Source organism: Euprymna scolopes, chromosome 24 (assembly GCF_053919585.1).
Source record: "Euprymna scolopes isolate OS-2025 chromosome 24, ASM5391958v1, whole genome shotgun sequence".
In the NCBI taxonomy this organism is placed as follows: Eukaryota; Metazoa; Mollusca; class Cephalopoda; order Sepiida; family Sepiolidae; genus Euprymna; species Euprymna scolopes.
In genome coordinates, this window is record NC_136505.1 from 86,958,750 (window position 1) to 86,981,249 (window position 22,500).

Consider the following 22,500-nt stretch of genomic DNA (forward strand, 5'->3'; position numbering starts at 1 on the left):
CTATTATATCACTATGCCAGGTGTGCGTGTCCATTATTCAAATCTCATTATTCTGTTCCTTCTAAAAAGGGAGAGCTGTGAATCGAGATTTCTTTCTGTCATGGTTGCTGCAAGAATTGAACCAGTTTCATCGTGAAAGCTATGACAGAGTGTCCCAAAAAGTGAATTCTTATAAAGTAGGTTTTTGGAAAAAATTTATTTCACTCCAAAATGTGTTACACCTTGTGCACAACATATTATCCTATATTATTACGTCATGTTCTCAAAATGATGTCATGTTCTGGTCCTGACAACACAAAACTGAATCGCTCCAATTGCATTTTTATACTTCCAGTAAAATTTCATAATGAATTTGAAGAATACCCGTCCCATGACGAGTAAAATTAATATTCCAAATGTTTCTGAACTTTTGAGATGAGGATTGTTTATTCACATTATTTGAATGCTTTGGAATACTGTTCTCATCTTGAGTGTCATTTTCATAACAATTTGGCCGATGTACCCTCCGACTTTCTTCAGGTGTATCTCGTTAAGCTCAAGAAGGTTTCTGCCGAACTTGGGAATTTGAATGGAATTTCGAACCGAACCTTTTATTTCATGGGAGTAGTATACTCTCGTTCCATCAGCCATGACTGGATTGAAGTCCTAAGTAATTTACAACTGTATTATTTGGTCGCCCACACTAAGAATTGAACCTTCAATCTTCAGGAGAACATCACTTTTACAATTGATTTTTCCAAGTACTCTAACCACTGCGCCACGAGTCCTTGCGTGAAAATGACACTCAAGATGAGAACAGTAGTCCAAAGAATCCAAATAATAGGTATAACAAAGTATATCATTTTTATGCCCAACCAAGAAAAATAAAATCAATCATACCAAACCTTACGTCTAGAATCCTCATTTCAATTTTTATCTCGATCCATTACATGCTTTTGATTCTAGGAAATGTCTAAAATTTTACTCTTAAGCTTAAAAAGTCTTAAGAAGAAACTTACATTTAGACGGTATAAAATGACTATGAATACAAATTCAATGTAAATCTGAAATATTTGAATTTTAAAACGATGTTGTGTACAAATTATGTATATTGAAAAACATATTAAAATGGTCCACAGAAACTGAAATTTGGTGAATTAATTGTCTAATAATTGTTAGAATTTTAGAAAATTCAGATGTATCTAAATTTTTATGAAATGCTTCTATTCCCTCTTTGCCCGCTTTGCTTAAAACTAAATTAAATTATATATAGCCTACATTATGACCCTTTATGCTTAGCCATTCTTTAGGATGGAAGTCTGCACATACATCTAGTGCTGTCAGATCAAGCTATCTGAAGATACTGGCTTCCTGACCAAAAATACACCAAACATTGATCTTATTGGGTTTTTTTCCTTTTCCTTTACAAAACAATCATGTTCTGCACAGCAAAAACAAAAACAATAATTTTCTTCTACAAAACAACCAAACTAAACACTATGAATAAATATTTGAAAATATGAAGCACTTGAAGCATAAAACATTTTTCCAAAATTATTGAATTCGACATTAAATAACCTAAAAAGGGTTGATATGCCATAAAAAAACAACGAACAAACATAATATACAAATATATAAGCATATAGACATACCTATCTTTTTTTAAGAGGTTTCCATTTTTAAAGCTTAATCTATTTGGCATCATTAAAGCAAGGATCTATTACAAATAAATGCCAGAATAATAACAAAATAATATTTGCTATTATCGTACATTTATTAAAAGCCACTATGATTATTTTGTGCCTATAATATCGCTATACATATTTCATTCATATAATAGTCTCTATGATTATTTTGTGCCTATAATATCGCTATACATATTCCATTGATATATAGTCACTATGATTATTTTTGCCTATAATATCGCTATACAAATTCCATTCATATAATAGTCCCTATAATTATTTTGTGCCTATAATATCACTATATATTTTTCATTCATATAATAATCACTATAGTTATTTTGTTCCTATAATATCACTATACATATTTCATTCATATAATAGTCCCTATTATTATTGTGCCGATGATATAACTATACATATTTAATTTATATAATAGTCTTTATGCTTATTTTTTGCTTATAATATCGCTATGCAAATTTCATCTATATAACAATTTCTATGATTTTGTGCATAGAATATCGCCATACATATTTCATTCATATAATAGTCACTATGATTATTTTGTCCCTATAATATTGCTATACATATTTCAATCATATAAGAGAAATCATGATTATTTTGTGCCTATAATATCGCTATACATATTTTCAGGCATATAATAGTCACTATGATTTTTGTGCCTGTATGTATAATATGTATAGCGATATTATATATCGCAAAACATATTACATTCATATAATAGTCACTATGATTATTTTGTGCCTATAATATCGCTATACATATTTCATTCATGTAGTATAACCTTTATCCCCGAGTGGCTTCCGGGCCTTGATAAGTGGTGACCTCCATTTAAAAACAAAAATAGTCTCTATGGTCATTTGTGCCGATACTATTGCTATAGATAATTCATTCATATAATAGTCACTGATTCTTTTGTGCCTTTAATATCTCTATAAATATTTTATTATAGTCACTATGATTGTTTTGTTGCCTATAATATCGCAATAAATATTTCAGTCATCTAATAGTCACTATGATTTTTTGTGCCTTTAATATCGCTTTGCATATTATATTCATATAATAGCCACTATGATTATTTTGTGCCTATAATATTGCTATACATATTTCATTTATATAATAATCACTATGATTATTTTGTGCCTATTATATCGCTATACATATTACATTTATATAATAGTCTCTATGATTTTTTTGTGCCCATAATATCGCTATACATATTTCATTCATATGATAGTTACTAGGACTATTTTGTGCCTATAATTTCGCTATACATATTTAATTCATATAATAGTCTCTATGACTACTTTGTGCCTATAATATTGTTATCCATATTTCATTCATATAATAGTTACTATGATGACTTTGTGACTATAATATTGCTATACTTTTTCCATTTACATAATAGTCTCTTCCTATTTGATTCATATAATAATATAATAATTTAACTGTTGATGACAAACAATCGATTGAAAATTGATAACTGTCCTAATAAAACTTTGTAAATATTTAAAACAAATATATTTTTATATCTATAAATAAAAAATGAATTTACGACGATTGTATTCATATTATAATTGTTATTGTTTTTAATTTATTTATATAATATTAATTATTAATTTGTTGTTTTTTTTTCTTTTCTTTTTTGTTGAAATTTGAAATATTAAATTCAAAGCTGTTAAAAAAACATACAATACTTTGCCCGGATGTAAAATACGTTTAAATATATTTTAATTTGTCCAGATTACGTATATATTGTTATAGAGACGTGATTTCAAAAGTTAAAAAAAAAGTATTTAGGTGCTATCAGCTACAATCGAAACCGAAACTATAGCATTCAAAGCTGGTAACGTTACCACTGTACCGATATGACACGCATATGAATCGATTAAATATTAAAAATAAACTAAGTACAAAATGTTTAATATTTTTTAAATTATTTTGACCTATTTTTGACCCCTTAAAAACAATTTTAACCGGCTAAAGACCTTTAAAAGAATAGCCCGTAAAAAATTCAATTATTTGAGGCCCCTAGCGCCGCTTTTCGACTTTTAGTTTGGGAGAAGATAGAGTTTGAAAATATGGAGACAGACAGACCGACAGACATATAGTCGTTTATATATTAGATTTCAACAATAAGCGTTTTTAGAATAGTTGTTTTATATACCTATGAATTATTCATACACACACACACACACACATATATATATATATATATATATATATATATATATATATATATATATATATATATATATATATATATATATATATATATATATATGAATGCATATATATAATTATTTTTTTACTACAGGGTGTCCCAAAAGAAGCTGACGGATTTTAAATTTGATTAACTTCCTCAATATTTAAGTTATGCTTACCAATTCGCATATGCAGGTAGATGAGCCTCTCCGTGTTTTTTGTTTTTAAATATAGTAAGATATCATAATCTACTTATTTTAATTTTATTTACACAACTTAATTTAGGATATGTTTTCCACAAGGTCTAATTTTAGTTATGAAAAATGATGTTACTCAAATGTTCACCAATTCCGATTACTTCATCCGCCGTTACTCCACACCATATTGTGCATTTTTGAGGTGTAATTGCCGTTCTGCTGTTGCGTGTGGATCTGATCCCTAAATCCTGCAATTTTGCTTATTTATGAACTCATTAAGATGAAAATGGGTTTTATCGGACATAATACGGTTTTTGAAAAAGTTTGGATCCCAATTGGACAAATCTTGGAATTGCATGGCGTATTCCAGCCTTTTTTCGGATCGTCTGGCTGAATCTCTTGTACCAATTGAATTTTATATGGAAATTTGCCCTCTTCATGAGGCATTCTGTGAAGAGCTGATCGAGAGACCCCAATTTGATTTGATCTCCTTCTTACTGATGTGGATGGATCCTTGGCCACATTCTCTCCTAATCTCTGACGACTCTCATTATTGCTTGCCGTACCAGGTCTACCAGATTTAGGGAGGTTACATACAGACCCTTGCTCATGTAATCGAGCTACCATAGCTTTTATTGCATTGTGAGTATGGGGAATTTCTTGTGGTGAAGTTTCGTCGAAATTCTCTTTCAGTTTCTGATATTGACTCATTCAACCGAAAATATGATTATACGATATATATATATATATATATATATATATATATATATATATATATATATATATATATATATCGTTATAATTTTTAATGCATGTAAGGGTCACTATGTTTATTGTATTTTATTCATATAATAATCGCCCTTATTCTATACCGGTCTCTAATGTTTTTTCAATGCTATTATTTTTAATAATCATAGTGACTATTACATACAAGGCTCATTCCAAAAGTCAATCCCCCTATTTTTTTAACTCAAAAAGTTTAAGTGCTACAAAGGCGGTAGTGGTACCATTAAAATGAGCGACTTTTTGTTCTCCAGAATATAGTTTTTTACATAGACGCTACCATTCGCAATAATTTTTTGTCAGTCATGAACTATGTCTGTGTATGGGTGTCCTACAGCAGCTGTTCCAAAAATAAAGCTTCCTATTTTGTTAACTTGAAAAGTTGAAGAGCAATGAAGACGAGAGTGGTACCATTAAAACGAGCGACCTTTTGTGCTCCAGAATTTATTTTTCTACATAGTCACCACCATTCTCAATGCACTTTTGCCAAGAATTCAATGTCACATATCTGCTTCTGACACAGGTCCATGACAGGGGTTGTTTTCTTTAAAGTCAGACATCGTTAATATCTGCAACAGAGAGATGAAACTTTCAGGTCATGAATACATGAGTTCAGTCATTAATGCAATTTGAAATTCTCTCTGATCCATTCGGGCGGAATAAAAATTGGAGACATTACTTCTGGAACGTCCCACATATATATATATTAAGAAAAAATATATATATATATCAGTAATAATATTCCCCTTTAGGCTGAATTATTTTTTAAAATGCCTTTCAGTCATAAAATATTCATAGTGGCCATTATATGCAGAGAATAATTATGCATACAATATGATTAATATGATGGTATTAAAATTGTTAAAATATTAAATGTTCTTACAATTTTGAAGATAAATACAGCTTTAATTACTATAAATTATGAAAACCAGTCGCCAGTTTTGAAACTCCAACATACACAGGGTAAGAGTTAGAAGTAATCATATTTGTGTTTTGTTTTTTGTTTTATTTTTGTATTTGTTTTTTGTTTGTTTTTTGTTGTTTTCTTTTGTTCCAGTGCACGTGTACAAATGTGTTTGTGTCAAAATTTGTTCCATTGTTATTGTTGTCAACGTTTTTTTTTTGTTTTGTTTTTTTGTTTGTTTTTTTTTATTTGTTTTTTTTTTTGTTAGGTGATGAAATGTTAGCCACAGATAACTTCAGTTTTTGCTAAAAAACTTAAGCCAATCTTCACTATACCGGGTGTGTCGAAAGTAATTTTCTACGATTAACTGCTCGGAATTTATTACTCAAATATAATTCTTGCAAAAAAAAAAATATATATATATGATACGAGAACGTTTTATCTCTAAATCGATATAAGCATCAAAATTTGTCACCAGTTTCAAATGGTTTCACAAATAACTCATATTTTTCATCGTCACTTTGCTTTTTAACTAAGAACAAAATGTAGTATCAGTTTTAATGCTATACTTGGGCAATTTTGTTCTCGCTTAGTGAAGGAGAAATCCTTATATAAATTTTATTTTTGTTCCAATCCGAAATGACCCTTTTAGGGGAGCTGGACTTTCTCCAAATACTCATTGTGTGTTGACCATCATTTAATCTGAATTAATTTATACCGAATAAATTCCTCCAGGGATATATCACATACGAAAGCGTCTAGCATGGGGTTTTATTTCGAAATCGATATAAGCACCAAAATTTGTCACCAATAACTCCTATTTTTCATCGTCTCTTGACCTTTTAGCTAGGAAGAAACTGTAGTATCAGTCTTAATGCTACACGTAATCAATTCTATCCTCGCTCAGCGAAAGAGAAATTCTTTTGAGATTGGGATACTTTTTATTTTTGTTCCAATCCGGAGTGCCCCTTTCAAAGGAGCTAGATTTCATCTACATTAAAATCCGACTTTGTGTCTAACTGTGCCCTTATGGGGAGGCAAGTAAATATGAACTCATATTTTTCCTGTCTTTTTCATTAATGAATGACTACTTATCAAAGCTAAAAACCACTAGAGGATATTAGTTAATGATGAAAATAAATTGACAGTTGAATGATAGAGAACGCTATGAGAGGATTGAAAATATCTATATACAGCATACTTAACACATCAGCTGACCAAGAAAACAACAATTATTCCTCCTTTGCCAATGACATTGCTAATGGAATACAAGGTATTAAACTTTTCTGTGTCGACTGTTGTTTTGAGTTGATGATGTGTGGAAACGTTCACTCTTCACATAGTATTGAATTAGTTAAAACAAATTTCACAAGGAATCCATTTTCTAAATTTAGGAATATTTACAAGTTATTAAAAATGAAGATGAATTATTATTTGAGGAAAGCTTTATAACTAATTCTTGGACTGATACTGCCAGAAGTTTTCTTTAATTGATGCCAAAAAGAGCTCTTCATCAAATTCAACTGTATTTGGAAAATCAGTGCCTCGTGAATTCTCTGAAGGTAATCGTAACATTCACAGGAAACATGAATTGGAACAAATACATAGAGGACATTGCTAAGGCTGCTGTAAAGAAAGTGAGCTCCCTCTACCATGCTAGAAAATTACTCACACCATCCTATATTTTTACAAGGTCACAATTTGCCCATGCATAGAGTATTATTGCCACATCTGGGCTGGTGCATCTATCACTAGTCTCACTCTCTTGAACAGGATCCCCAAAAAAAAGAGGCTCAAATCTAATAGATCCTGCACTGTTGATCAAGTTCCAACCTCTGTCCCATCATCACAATGTTGCATCCCTGTGCCTATTTTACAAGTACTTTAATGGAATGTGCTCTGATGAACTCATTGCACTTGTGCCCCCTCGATATACATATACCAAACTAAATCGATAAGCAGTAAAATCAAATTCCTTTACTGTTGAGGTTCCTCGATGTTGGAAAGTCTTCTAATTTAATAGCTTCTTCCACCGAACTGCTGGACTTTGGAATTCCCTCTCTGCTTCCTGTTGCCTTGACTGCACTAGCCTGCAGTAGTTTAAATGTAATGTGAGTGGATACGTCTCTGCTCAACTCCCCACGGTCTCCTGTTAGACACGATTCCAAATAGTAGCTCCTTACGTCCAAGTGGCAATATGCTTGTTTGGGATGAGCAAGAGTAAAAAGTAATTTGAAATTTGCAGGCAATTTGTGAGGCATTTATTTTCTAGGCGTCGAAATCTTTCAAAGTTGATGAAGATGATGATAACCAACGGTTAGCGTTTGAAGAAAGCGTCACTATCAATTCTTCAACTAATACTACGAGTTTTTCTTTTAAATAATGCTACAAGGAGCTCTTCGTCGAACTCGACTGAACTGGTGCTATTATCAGATCAGGCTGTCTGAAGGTACAGGCTTACTTGACAAAAATGCACCAAATATTTATGTTATTATTTTTCTTTCCTTTCCCGTGGAAAAACTCAATCATGTTCTGTAAAGTCAAAAACAACAATTTTCATCTACTAAACAACCAAACTAAACATCATGACTAAATATTCGGAAATATAATGTACTTAAAGCATGAAGCCAAATTGCCAGATTTCACATTAAGTAATAAATACCAATATTTCAACTTGTGGTGAACTTGACTGACAATTTTGTAATGATTCAATGGATTGCTAAGCATTGATTATGATTTCGTAATGATTCAATGGATTGCTAAGCATTGATTATGATTTCGTAATGATTCAATGGATTGCTAAGCATTGATTATGATTTCGTAATGATTCAATGGATTGCTAAGCATTGATTATGATTTCGTAATGATTCAATGGATTGCTAAGCATTGATTATGATTTCGTAATGATTCAATGGATTGCTAAGCATTGATTATGATTTCGTAATGATTCAATGGATTGCTAAGCATTGATTATGATTTCGTAATGATGTAATGGATTGCTAAGCGTTGATTATGATTTCGTAATGATGTAATGGATTGCTAAGCGTTGATTAATCGCCAGTTCTTGGAGGTGTGAAATCTGTAATTTACCTTGCACGCTGAACCGTTATTTGCAGTCAATTGATGGTGGGAGCTGGAAATGTTCAAAAGATGGATTTTGTTGTTCAATATGAAAAAAACTCTTTTTTGAGCAAATCAAACTTTCCTTACAAAAAATTATCTTAATAATTTATATCTGGAGTATGACTGTCTTTCAGATTCAGTTTTGACATAAAATTCAAACTCAGTGGCCATTTGAAGATATAATCAACTTGGAGCATAAAACATTTTACCAAAATGACAGGATTCAGCATTAAATAACTTGAAAAGGGTTGACATGCCGTAAAACAAGTCAACAATCAAACTCAACTGGATTTCCTTATTGGTTTTCACCTTCAAGTGCTAAATTTAAATTTCTTAATCTTGTAAACCATTTTTTGCACGTTCTTTCATTTAGAAATTTTTTTCCATATGCAACGGAGCATGTATGTGAGTGTGAAAAAATATCAGCAGGAGATGTAAGATAGCTGGCTTGCAGCAGTCGAAAAAGCACATATGCAAATGAGGAAGTGTGTGTTGGCTTGGATGACAAGAAAAAGAAAAAAGGACAGTACATGAAAAAGGAAGAAAAAAAAGTCCACACCGGAGAAGATTAATGTGTAAAGTCAGAGGTGAACAATAGCTGCTTCATGCCAGCGTGAGATCGAGCAGAAAGAAAAACGTGATCAGGTGAAATTGACATTTGGTCCCAAAGTGGCAACGAGAGCCTTTTAAGCTGGTGACAATCTAGTGGGGTTTTGTTAATGTCATGGCAGACGAAATGAACAGTTAGAAAAAAACAAGTAGCAGGACTTGTTTGGAAAGTGATGGTAATAAATGCCTTTTGCTAAAATAGAAAGAAAACCGAGTCGGATTTATTTCATTTTTGTTTGGAGCTGCGACGGTATCCAAATTACACATAAACTGAATGGATAGTTTGGGTCACTGCAGTTGGAGCATTTTGCTTTTTAAACTCCATAAATTCTTCTGGAATACAATCAGTTTTTAAGAGCTTTCAACCACCAATGAAATTTCTAATAATTTTTGTCCTGTAAATCAAAATTTTCTAAACTTAAAAGTGTCCAAACACATATATATGATTTATAAATATGATGTAGTTTCATTAAATCTGCACTTACTATTAAATTTGAAAGAATTAAAATCCTGACAAAACTTAGAGGATAAACAAATATATTTCAATACAAATTTCAGACTAAATTATGGAAGTAGCCAATAATCATTTTTTTAGAAAAATTACTTATGAATATATGCTTCCCTGTTAATTACCACACATTTTTTCTTTATTTTTATCTTTTTTTCCTGACTCCAACAGTCAAAGAGTCAAGAGGAGATACGCCTCTCGACTTTACCCCCCACACAACTCCTGACTCGCATGACTTACCGCCGTCAAACGAGCAGCCCAAAGGTATGTAAAATATTTCAACACACCTCTCTGAAATTTCTTCTAACAAATATCAAAGGATGGGGTAGCAGGGAACGAATGTACTTTTCTATTCTTTTTACATGAATAACACTTTTTTAACAATGGTGTCGGGTATAAACTTTCAAAATGGTGACTAAATTCTGGCTCAATTTTATACAGAGTTATCCCCCCATTGGCCAAAAATGTAATTCATGGAATCGTTAATAAAATTCACAATTCTTTCTTCGATTCAGCCATATTTTGGTACAAATAAACTTTAGTCTATGCCTTACTTGTCCACCAAGTTTTAGTCACGATTATCCAACAGTAATTTATTTTTGTTGCTATTCAATAAGAGCACTTGGATACTGTAATATTGCAATCAAAAGGGGCAGGTAACTCTTTGCGAGTTACCTGTCTCTTTAAAATATAGAAGGTAAATAAAAAGCTTACGGGCAGTTACACAGCAAGCAGGCGGTTGGTAAACTATCAATTTGTGTTCTGTTATATTTTTCCTGGATCTTCCGCAAACTGGGGCATTTACATCCTTCTAGATACGAGATGCAAAATTGTAAATAACTCTGATACTCTTTCCTTATTGGAGCATCATGATGGTCCTCTTTAGGAGGAGTCTTTGGGTTGTCTAGATAGACTAATGTCTTTGAGATAACTCCACGAATTAAAATCTGTGAGGTTAAGATCCGGTGAATGTGAAGACCATTTAGAATCACACTTTCTAATAACACGATAATCAAATTGTCCGTACATAATTGAACGGTGATAAACAAAGACTGTGGAACATTAAGAACTGAAACTTGGTGGACAAGTCAGCCATAAACTGAAGTTTAATTTGTACCAAATATGATTGGAATTCCAAAATGAATGGCATTTGGGGTGAGGAAACACCCTTATCAAAAGTTGAGAAGAAATATAATTATTTATTTTTTAGTAATAGTGTCTTTTTTAAGAATTTTTTTGTAGGGGGGGGGGATATAAAATTTTAAAATGGCGACTAAAAATGGATTCATTTTAGTAAATCGTCTCCAAAGAAAATTTACATTCAATTAACATTTAGTGTGGTGAGAATTAAATGGAACTGAACAAAATGAAATAAAAGAAACGTTTCTGCCGATGTAAACTTCAACTTTTTTTCATGGATATTGTTTCAGACTTGTGATTCTTCGTGTCAAAGTAGAATATTTCCGCAGAATTTCAAATTGAATCCCTTTTTAATCCAAAGTAAGCCTAATATAGAATTTAAAGACAATATTGAATTATCTTGCTTAGACTTTGTTATTCTGGAGCAGAACAATAATCTGCCATCAAATAGAGTGTCTCTCCTGCATTAAACGATCAAAAAAGTCACATTAAAATTTTTTTATGTAAAATTTAAAATAAGAATTCATTACAATTTTTTGATATAAAAATTTTAAATTAAAATTCACTAAAATTTGCTGGAATAATTTTTTAAATGAAAATGAAATATTAAGTAAAAATGGGACTTTCACTTGATTACTGAAAACCATATATAATTTATAAAAAAATCAAATAAGTTGATTTAAAAAAAAATCAATTTTTATTATTTTTAGTGTACAATGATTACAATAATTTATATCAGTTTGAAAATGTCTAAACTAAACTTAAAACATATATATATATATATATATATATATATATATATATTATACTATTAAAATATTCCGTTGATATATACAGATATATATTTCTATTCATTATTTAAATTTTTAAATATTTAAATATTATATTAAAAAATAATGATATATATACCTATTTACACAATATTTAAATATTAAATGTAAAAATATTAAATTTATGTAACTATTTATTTAAATTAAAATACAATATGTGAACCAATGATTATCACATTAGAACAAATAAATAAAAACGATTAATGCATACACCTATACACACATACACATAACTATATATATAATTCCAGGTTAATATTTTCCAGAGGTGAAGCAACCAATGAATGAACAGGGATAATGCAATAGTGTTCAATACCAAAGTAGGGAAAGATATACTTTTTATTTGTTTTTCATAAGCATTAGTAGTCGCTACACATTCATGAGTTCAGGCAGTTACAAGTAACTAGAGATCTCTTCAGGCGATATTGCTTATACAAAAATGTAAAATTTTTATTACAGGCTTAATTTTTTGTATAAGCAATATCGTCTGAAGAAGTCTCTAATTACTTGTAACTGGCTGACTGAAACATGCTCATCAACGTATAGCGACATATTAATGCTTATATAAAACAAATAAAAAGCACACACACACACACATATGTTTTAACCTAATAGGTTCTGCACTGTCTGCCAAGACCAAACTCCTGTCGCATCACTGCAATATTACATTCCTGTGGATGTTTTACAAGTATTTTAATTGAATATAATTTGACCAACAGTAGTACTTTACTCTTCGGTGACAGTGTGCCTTGTTTGAAACGAACAACAAAAAAGGATATTTAAAAGATGCACACATATACAGGAACGTATGTGCAAAGTCGAAATCAAATATTTTCTGAAGTCAATTCACTAATATGAATCCATTTTTATCGTTAGTTTTTAAATAAAACATCTACAATAAAAAATTGAATATCTAAAACCAGAATTTTTTAAGCATTAATTTCTGTAACGCCCATTTTCACTCTAAAAAAATATTCATTCGCACGAAATGGTGGTGGTAGTATTGGTATCTTTTTTTTTATTTTCATACTAAAGCTTAGCTAATCAATGTTTGTTTCTCTAAGGTCTTTTCCTGTCTACTTAATCTACACAGAATACACGTTGAATTATTCTGTAATTCTAGAATTGAGTTATGTTTAAATTTTTTAATTGTTCTAATTTGCTATTAATTCATCTTACTACGTTTTTGTCTATCATTTTCATCCTTTCTTACTATATGTTGCTTGACAAGACTTATTTTATACAGTCTCTTTTCCTCCTCTGTCTGTCTGCCTGTCTGTCAGTCTGTCTGTCTGTCTCTCTCTCTCTCTCTCTCTCTCTCTCTCTATATATATATATATATATATATATATATATATATATATATATATATAGGTTTGAGATGTCCAAAAGTCGGGACTAATGGATACAACGAGGTTGTTAGATAGTGCTCAATAACAAGAGCAAAATATTTTTTTTAATTTGAGGGTAAACAGTTACATATGGTCACTACAAACCGCCATCTGTTTCAGTCAATGAGACCTCGTTAGGCGACCCTGAACCCATCAACGCCACAAAGAAAAAAAGTAGCTATTCAAAAAAAAAAAAAAGACTATAAAAGTTGTGAGCTCTCTAAAAAAGAAGGATAAAAAAAATGGAGAGATCGCATTTCAATTTTTTGGAAAATTGTTTAACTTTTTCCTCTTTTTTTTTTTCCTTCTTCTTTGTGGCGTCGATGGGTTCAGGGTCGCCTGACAAAGTCTCATTGACTGAAACAGATGGCTATTATTAAAAATAAATAGTCTTAAGACAAAATATGAGACAATCAGAATCATACGGTACTAAGAGCTACTTAAAAAAAGTCAGAAAATGTGTTCAAAGTTTCGCGATTTGTAACCAGTGTATCTGAGGAACTAAACCAGATATTTATTTTGAGTTTGTTCTAAAACTAAGTCTAACACTTAAGCTATCATATCATGCCATGTTCATTTCAACAATGACAACAGTTGTGATGTAATGATGATTATTGTGGTGTAATGATGATTACTGTGATGTAATCATGATTATTGTGATGTGATGATAATGATTGTGATGCGATGATGATGATGATTGTGAGAAGGTGACAATGAAATGTGTTATTATTTCCTGTAAACATAGTAATAAAATTTAATAAATTTTAAAAAATACAAGATAAACAAAGTTTTACTGCACTTACATTGCTTCTCAGTCATTCTGTGCTAATGTTGGTGTCAACATAATCCATGAATGCATTGCAATTATCCAGATTATCAACGTCATCAGATTCCTTAATGATGGGTGCAGTTGCTTGTAAAGTCGGGTTTTCTTCCATGTGTTGATGACGAGCTTTTTATTTATCTAGAACATCACAGAGATGTGCATGTGTAGAGGGTACACGGGTGAGCAGAGCCTCCAGATTAGCCAGTTTGTATTTTTTCAACAGAGGTGGCCTTTATAAACACTGGATTTTGAATGTGTTGTCGAATGCATTCTGTATATCCGACCTAGGCTCCATGTAGATGAGAGTTTGAGGAACATGGTTGTATACATAACTCGTTTTTCTTATATATGACAGTATTCTATGATTCTATGGGCGTCATGTGTCCTTTATGTTGTTACTTAATCTGGAGTGCCTAAAATCTATTTGATCCAGATTTTCACGTTGAATGTCAAAATAAATCACTTTTATTTTTGTAGTTTGTTTTTTGTATGTGCTTGCTTTTGTGCTTCTTGTCAATCTTATTTTAGCGCAGTTCTGCTGCATCTCTAAACCAAAAAAGTATTGGCATAGAATCTTTTAATTTCATTCACTGTTTTTCCAAGAGTATTGTTATGCTAGACTTGAGAGAAATTTGAAACTAAAATTTAGTCATGATCCTTGTTAGTTTTGTAAAGGAGTGTCTCATTATTTGCACCAACAAGCGGGAAATATCACCACAGGAAGTAACATTATTTAACTGGTAGCCGGATTGGAAAAGGGAGCTGACTCTGTGGAAATGCTGAATTTACAAAACCAAAAAAATATTGAAGAGAATCTTTTAATTTCTGTTGTTTTAAATTGTTGAAATGATATGACTGCATTTATTCAACTACTATTGCTGTGTTATAAAGTTAGACTTAAAAGATATTTGAAACTAAAACTTAGTAATATTCCTCGTCACTGTTATATAGGAATGCCTTATATTTTCATCAGAAAAAAAAGAAATATCACCACAGGAAGTAACATTATTTAACTCATAGCTGGATTGGAAAAGGGAGTTAACCATATGGAACAACTTATTTTTTAATTAATTTAATTAATAATATTTCAATCATTTAAAATCACATCTTGTTGCCAGCAGGTGTCACCAGGTGCATATGTATTGCTACCCTGATGACTGAGAGTTGTGGTTCTTGTGTCAACGTCGGTTGAGTTGGCTTCTCCAACTGAATTCTCTGCACCTTGTATAGACGCCACCTAGGCACGTCGGTTTGAAGCTGCAATTGATATCAGGTCCAGCCGTACACGATTCTAACGGCGCACTCCGTAGAGGTGAGAACACAGGATCAGATCAACATTTGCTTCACTGTGCTGAGCTAGTTTTTCAGCTGACCACAGCATCGTTTCTTCCAACCCTTGAGTAGGACTGGGTTGATGGTGGCATGAATGGGGTTATCTAGTTGCCAGCGCAGAGTGTGACTAAGAGTAACAGTGTTATCTGTAAAAGAAGTCGTTAGCAAAATAATTATTCAATTAACTTTAAAAAAGACTCTTAGAAGATGGATTTATTAACTATGATTATCCAGTAGGCTGTAAGATAAAAAGGAGGATGAAGAAAGAGAGTTATTTTAAGCTCATTGCTTGATTATTTGATTGTGTTATCAGTTCAATCACTCTATCTAAACTTACTCGAATCTCGCCTGCTACTGGTTAACATTAAGTGTGGCTCGTAATTGATCAAAAAGACTTGTCTTTTCCAATTAAATGCGACTATTTTAGAATATAAGTCTGCTAGTTTATTAATACAGTAGACAAAAAGAAATAATCTATTTCAGCAGAAAGGGGAGGTAATCTATTATTACACTCCTTTTTTATAATAATTTCTAAGTTAAAAACTGCTTTGAGGCGTGTTTCGGCAACGTTTAATAAGTTATGGCCTTCAAGTCACAGCAGAATGTCACGCAAAAAAACGTTCTTTTCAACTATTAATATAGGCAGTGTGCCGAAAATACACTCACTGTTTTTTTTTCAATTAAGGTGTTGGTGTCATTGATTGACAGCTCATTCCTATTTGCCTTTAGAAGAAACTACTTGAAAGTTTCAAAGTTTATAACCCTTTAGAAAATACAACCCCATCACTCGAAAAAAAAAAAAAAGAAAGAAAGAGAATTGTCCCCTAACTCCATGCAGTAGACATTTCCTGACGTCAAACACTGTTTTGGTATCCGTTGTATATTGATATATCGGTCTGGGATGAAAGACTAGATTTATGTAGTTGACATAGTTAAGAAGGTAATCCCACCCGTCTCTCAAAGAAGACACTTTCATATAATCTCAATTCTCCTTATTACTTTCCATGGTGATTATCATCCATCCTACGACCCACTGCCCCACCTATGTCATTCGAGCCTCAGTTCCCAGGTGTGTCTTAAGCAACTGTCACAAACGTATGCAAATAGTATAAGATCGAACGATTGGAAGTCTTTAGTAATGCTCGAACTTTAGTGCAAAGTCATTATAATATGATTGATGTCTTAAAGAAATGACAGCTTCAGTGTGATTTACGACCATAAGTAAATATACAACTTTACTAGTGAATAACCTCCGTCAAAAAATGACCTAGAAAAATATTATGCTTCACCATTGTTTTCACTCACTGTCTTAATCTGTCTGTTTTACGTTTTCTCTGCAACTACTGGACGATTTGGTTGAAATTTTGTACGGAACTTTCTTATGATAAGGTGCAGCGAACTAATAATTATGGTACCCACTCGAATCGCAGTTAGGGATTAGTCACAACTATATCACATTTTCTCGAGAAGTTTTCTCAGAAACTACTGAACCGATCTGTATAAAGTTTTGTATGGACTTTTGCTATGATACGGTGCGACCAACTAAGTATTATAGTATCTAGTTGATCCACACTTAGGGATTAATAAGGGTTAGTATTTAATGCAACAATAAACACAAATTTAGTAATATTCAACCATCAATTTGGCATAAAGCACTCTATAGAGTGCTTTATGCCATAAAGTAAAAAGTAAACAGTCCATAAATTTTGTCTGTTTTTAATTGACAAAAAGTTTAGTTCGTATAAAATCATAGAATTACATCAGTAAATTTTCCATGTCTGGTGATTTCAAGAGAATAAAAAACAGCCATAGTTGATTTTTTTTTATTTTAGAGTGAAGAATTTTTTTTAAAAATTCATTTCCGGCAACCGCTTAAGTTTGAGGTGTTTGTCTGACTTGCTATTTGCTTTCTCGTTTCTCCTTATCACTTGAAATGAAATTGAAAAGGCACATATTGTCGCATACCTGATTTCTGGTTGCAAAGTCCTACTTGGAGATGGTTATTATGCAGATCGCCATAACGGAGTTTGCAAATACCTTCACTGGAAGATATGTAAGAAACTCAACATTCAGTGTAGTAAAAAATCCTGGGAACATATACCCGAACGAACAGTTGGGAATGACAACTACACTATTCACTATGACTACATAATCCCTACTGCTACATATCTAGAAAACGCAGCTGTTAAACCAGATATAGTGATTTGGGACAGAGCAAACAAAAAAGCGACCGTAATAGAGGTCAGTGTACCCAATGATACAGGGCTTAACAGAGCTGAGAGGGAAAAGATAACAAAGTATCAAGGACTTATGTATGATATGAAACGAAATGGGAAATTAAAAGACGTTTCAATTATACCAGTCATCGTAGGAGTAACTGGGCTTATGAAAAAGAACTTTAAAAAGTACATAGCAAGCATACCCGGTGAACCAAGTGCAAGTGAAATACAAACGATTGCACTGAAAGGGACGGCTAGAATCCTGAAAAGATCTCTTGGTTGGACTCACTAAAATTGGGGTAAATGTCAGACATCTGGTTGGATGTCCCATCCCCTAGAAGAAAAAGTTTAAGAAAAATGAAAAAAAAAAGAGAGAAATATGTCAGTTTAGTATTAGATGGTTTCTGAGGAGATCACAAAGCTAGAAGAGTACACACACACACACACACACACACACCCTAGCACGTGCACACGTGTGTGTACGTATGTATATACAGGGTAACCTCCTAAACTAACGAACAGATCCTCATGAATTTTTGGATATACATTCTCAGTCACACGATAATATTGGCAGACTGTTTTTTTTATTTTTAATTTCACTTTTTTGGGGGGTCCATTCGCCCAAAATCGCATCCTTCCCACAAAATGTTTTAAAATGAGTAAGATGCAAAAAATCAATAGACAAAAAATTTATCTTCATCAAATTTTGAATTATGTTAAATAATACATTCTTTAAAGGATTAGTGTGCGCACATGAGTGTCAATATGTAATACGTTTATGAATTATGGAAGATGTATTCTAGGCTACGGGGTATTTAATGTGGGGATACATTATTTATTTATTTTTAGTTATTTATTCTTTTTGTAAATTTACCATCTAGAGACATATATTTTATTATATATATATTTTAGAGACATATATTTTATTATATATATATTTTAGAGACATATATTTTATTATATATATATTTTATAATATATATATATATATATATATATATATATATATATATATATATATATATATATATATGTATACATATGTATATTAAAAGTAGGAAACTAAATCTAATATCTGTAACATATTTTGTTCTTGAGATTAAGGGAGGTGATGTTTGATCCACACTGCTGGGGAGCCATGATTTAATATACTGCTTTGTTTTTAAATCCCCGAAACCGTGTTTCATGGTAAACAACTGATGATCCCTTAAAAAATAAATTATTACTGGTACTATAGTGAATTCGAGAGAGCAAGTTGATGCAGTGATTGCAGGTGATTGAATGACTTACTGACTAAATAGTTTTCTAACGAATGATAAAAATATAAAAATTAAATAATTTTTTTTATATAGTCTTAAAGGTTTAAAACTTCCAAGACTATATATATATATATATATATATATATATATATATATATATATATATATATATATATATATATATATATATATATATATATATATATATATATATGCTAGCTGTACCCTGCAACGCATTGCTGTGTCTTAAATTGGCGCAATGGAAAAAGTTCCAAAATGAGAAAATGTTTCTTATAGGTTTAATTTTCCATTTCGTATGGGTACACAGTTTTTGTTTTTCCATTTTCTTAGCTGATGTAGAGATTTTCTGGTTTGGTAACTCTTGAACATGTAACATAAATTGTCCATGTGAAAAAACAGTCAGTGTGTAACTGTAAGGCCCACAATTGTAAAGATTGTTCCCTGTGCTTTGTTGACGGTTATTGCAAACGACAATAAAATTGGAAAGTGCAATTTCCTAAAGTGTAATGATGTATCCGGTGGAATCATAGGAATGCATGGAATGAAGATATATTCATCTGTAAAAGGTCGTGTTATGATTGTTGTTTCTATAATATTGTTTGTTAATTTTTTTACTGCAAGCCATGTGCCTTTGCAAAGCTTGGATTGGTTTATATTTCACAACATGATAATTAGTACGCCAAATTTCAGTTGCAATACATGCGGTAGCATCCCTTGCAAATATAACTGTTGGATAATTAACCACTTTATCTGCTTTAACAACAGTGTCGATGGATTTGTATTTGACTACCTCATTTGGAATTTTACATTGAATAATAGCGTGGACGTCTTTGTATTGACCTATAAAAATAGCTCGTTCACTCAGTCAAGTGGAATTCTTATAACTTGAATACCTGCAAAAACCTTTTAAACTAACTCTTCTTTTGATGTAATAAAATTACAGAAGTTAAAAGTCAGAGAATTTTGCCCTTATCTCTGATCAGCTGGCACTTTTCTGTACCCAATTTCCCACAAGTGATGCAAAAATTTATGTGCAGATCGAACAGTCTGCAACTGGACATGCATATTTTGAGTTAAGGTTAATGTCTTCACATGGCACAAAAAAGTAGAGTATTTGAGGCAAGCATTTATTTCATCTGCTGGTGTTAATTGAAGAATAACAGGTAACATTTGTCTGAAATCTCTTGCAAGCAATATTACTGCATTCCCAAATGGTCTGACATTGCCATGCAAATCTTGCAAGGATTGACCAAGAGCCTCAAGTGATTTTTTGCGTACCATTGTGCATTCATCCTAAACAATAAGTTTTAATTTCTGCAATATTTTTCCCCATATTGGATGTTTTGGGGGTGTCGAACATGAGATTTTTGAAAAATTGAATGTTTCAAAGTAGAATAAATAATTCTTCTACTTGGCAGCAAGGTCGCAGGTATTCCTCATGCAGCAAGGGCTAAGGCTATGTCATTTTGTTACCGAATGGCTGCCAAAATCAATTTAATTAGAAAGGTTTTACCAGTTACTTCTGGTGCTGTTCAAGGTAGCAGTAATTTCCAAATAACTTCTATTCTCACAGTCAGTAAATTAGGTGACTAAAATAGGATTTATCCATGTTTTGACAATGCCTTATTCACTGTAATTAATTTAGGAGACTAAAATAGGATGAGCGATTAGAGATGGACAGATAGAAAGGAAGATATATAGATAGAAAAGAGAAAGTGAGAAGAAAATAGAGAAAGAGAAGGAGATAGAGAGAGAGGGGGGGTTAGAAACAGAGAGGGCGAGACAGAGGAAAGGAGAGAGAGATAGAGGGAGTTAGAGAGAGAAAGGGGCTCAAAGAGAGATGGAGAGGGTGGTATAGAGAGAAAGATAGATTTAGAGAGGGAAAGGGAGAGATGGATAGAGAGAGATATTAAGAGAGGAAGAGAGAGGAGGGAGAGAAACAGAAGGTGAACTACACTTCACCGTTTTTTCCTCGTTCAGTAGAGAAGAAATTTTTCGAGACTGAGGCAATTTTAATTTTTTGTTACTATCCAGAGTACACCCCCTTTTTTTTTTCGGGAGCTAGATTTTCCACACATTAGAAACCGACCGGGTTATCTGTACTTTCACCTAACAAATTAATAAAAGAAAATGATATTGTAAAATTTGAATTTAGTGTGAAAATACTATTTTAAAAAATAGCACAATAACATAAGTGCATAAGTGCCACTTTAGATGCTCCTAGGGCGTTGAGTTCCATGTCGACCAGCATAATTATTTAATGGTCGCTCCCTTAGCCCCCCTCCCTAGTCAACGCTAATGCATGCGCACGTAACATTTTTTTATTTACTGATGTTGGCTTAGTAACTAAACGATTTATTGATAATTTCGTAACCCTTAAAGCACATGCCGGAAGATTTAAATTGGTTCATTATTGTTGTAATGAAAAAAAAAAGTTTCATTCAACACAAAACCAAAAGCACATATTAATGATAAATGATTTATTATTCTATTCATTGAAATTTACCTATTTTTAAATAAAAAAAGTAAAAAAAGTTAATAAAAAAATAGTTGCTTATGCGTTCATGTAAAAATGTTTGTAAAAGTGAGAAATTATTTTAATCATTTAAAAAACTTGGTATTTTTTTTTAGATTAGGTCCACCCCACCCCCCTCCTCATCTTAAGAACAGCTTCCGGAATAAACACCATTTTTGGAGGGGGGGTGAAAAAATATTTTCAAAATTTAACTATTTGCTGTCAGCATACCCACCTGAAAATACTATTTTAAAAAAAAAGGAAGGGTTCAGTGCCTGTTGCAGAGAAGTAGATTTATTTATCAATAAAAGTCGTCATTTAAAAAAGAAAATTGTGGAGGTGGCCCTAAATGTAAATATTTACCCAAAAAATTATCCACTCATGTAAATTAAAAATGTCTGTAAAAGTGAGAAATGTTTAGTAACTTTTTTTCTTTTAATATTCATAAAGAGTAAAACTTTTTTTCCAATATTCATGAAAAGAGTTAAGCCAACGTAAATAAATAAATGTTTGTAAAAGTGACAAATTCAGGTTTAGTTACTTTTTTTATTCATGAAAAGAGTTAAGCCAACGTAAATAAATAATGTTTGTAAAAGTGCGAAAGGTAACATAAATAAATGACTTATGTGCGCATGCGTTAGCCTTGACTAAGGGAGGGGGGCTAAGGAAGCGACCATTAAATAATTCTGCTGGTCGCCATGGAACTCAACGCCCAAATAGTACCCAACTTTATTTTAAATATTTATTTTCCAAAGGACTGTTTGAATAAATCACCAATGAATAAAATGGTGGTTCTACCCTTTATTGCCGAAATTGGAGACGCCATTTTTTTCACGCACTTGCTATCCAAATCTAGGGGAGACATCATTATATGGTTGAACGATTGCTTCCGGAAAGGGAAAGAATAAATTTACCAAAATTAACATTTATTACTTCCGGAAACGTTAAATTAAACT

At 31.8% G+C, this 22,500-nt stretch overlaps 1 protein-coding gene across 2 annotated transcripts in view; it reads left to right on the top strand.

Annotated features, from left to right (window-relative positions):
- LOC145246818 (uncharacterized) overlaps positions 1 to 22,500 on the top strand; it is a 583,451-nt gene that overhangs the window by 480,887 nt on the left and 80,064 nt on the right. Inside the window, exon 13 of one of the 2 annotated variants that reach the window (XM_080108645.1) lies at positions 10,183 to 10,275. The exons of the other annotated variant lie outside the window; for it this stretch is intronic. Coding sequence (XP_079964771.1) covers positions 10,183 to 10,275 — 93 coding nt within the window. The remainder of the gene's footprint in view (positions 1 to 10,182; positions 10,276 to 22,500) is intronic. 2 annotated transcript variants of the gene reach the window in all.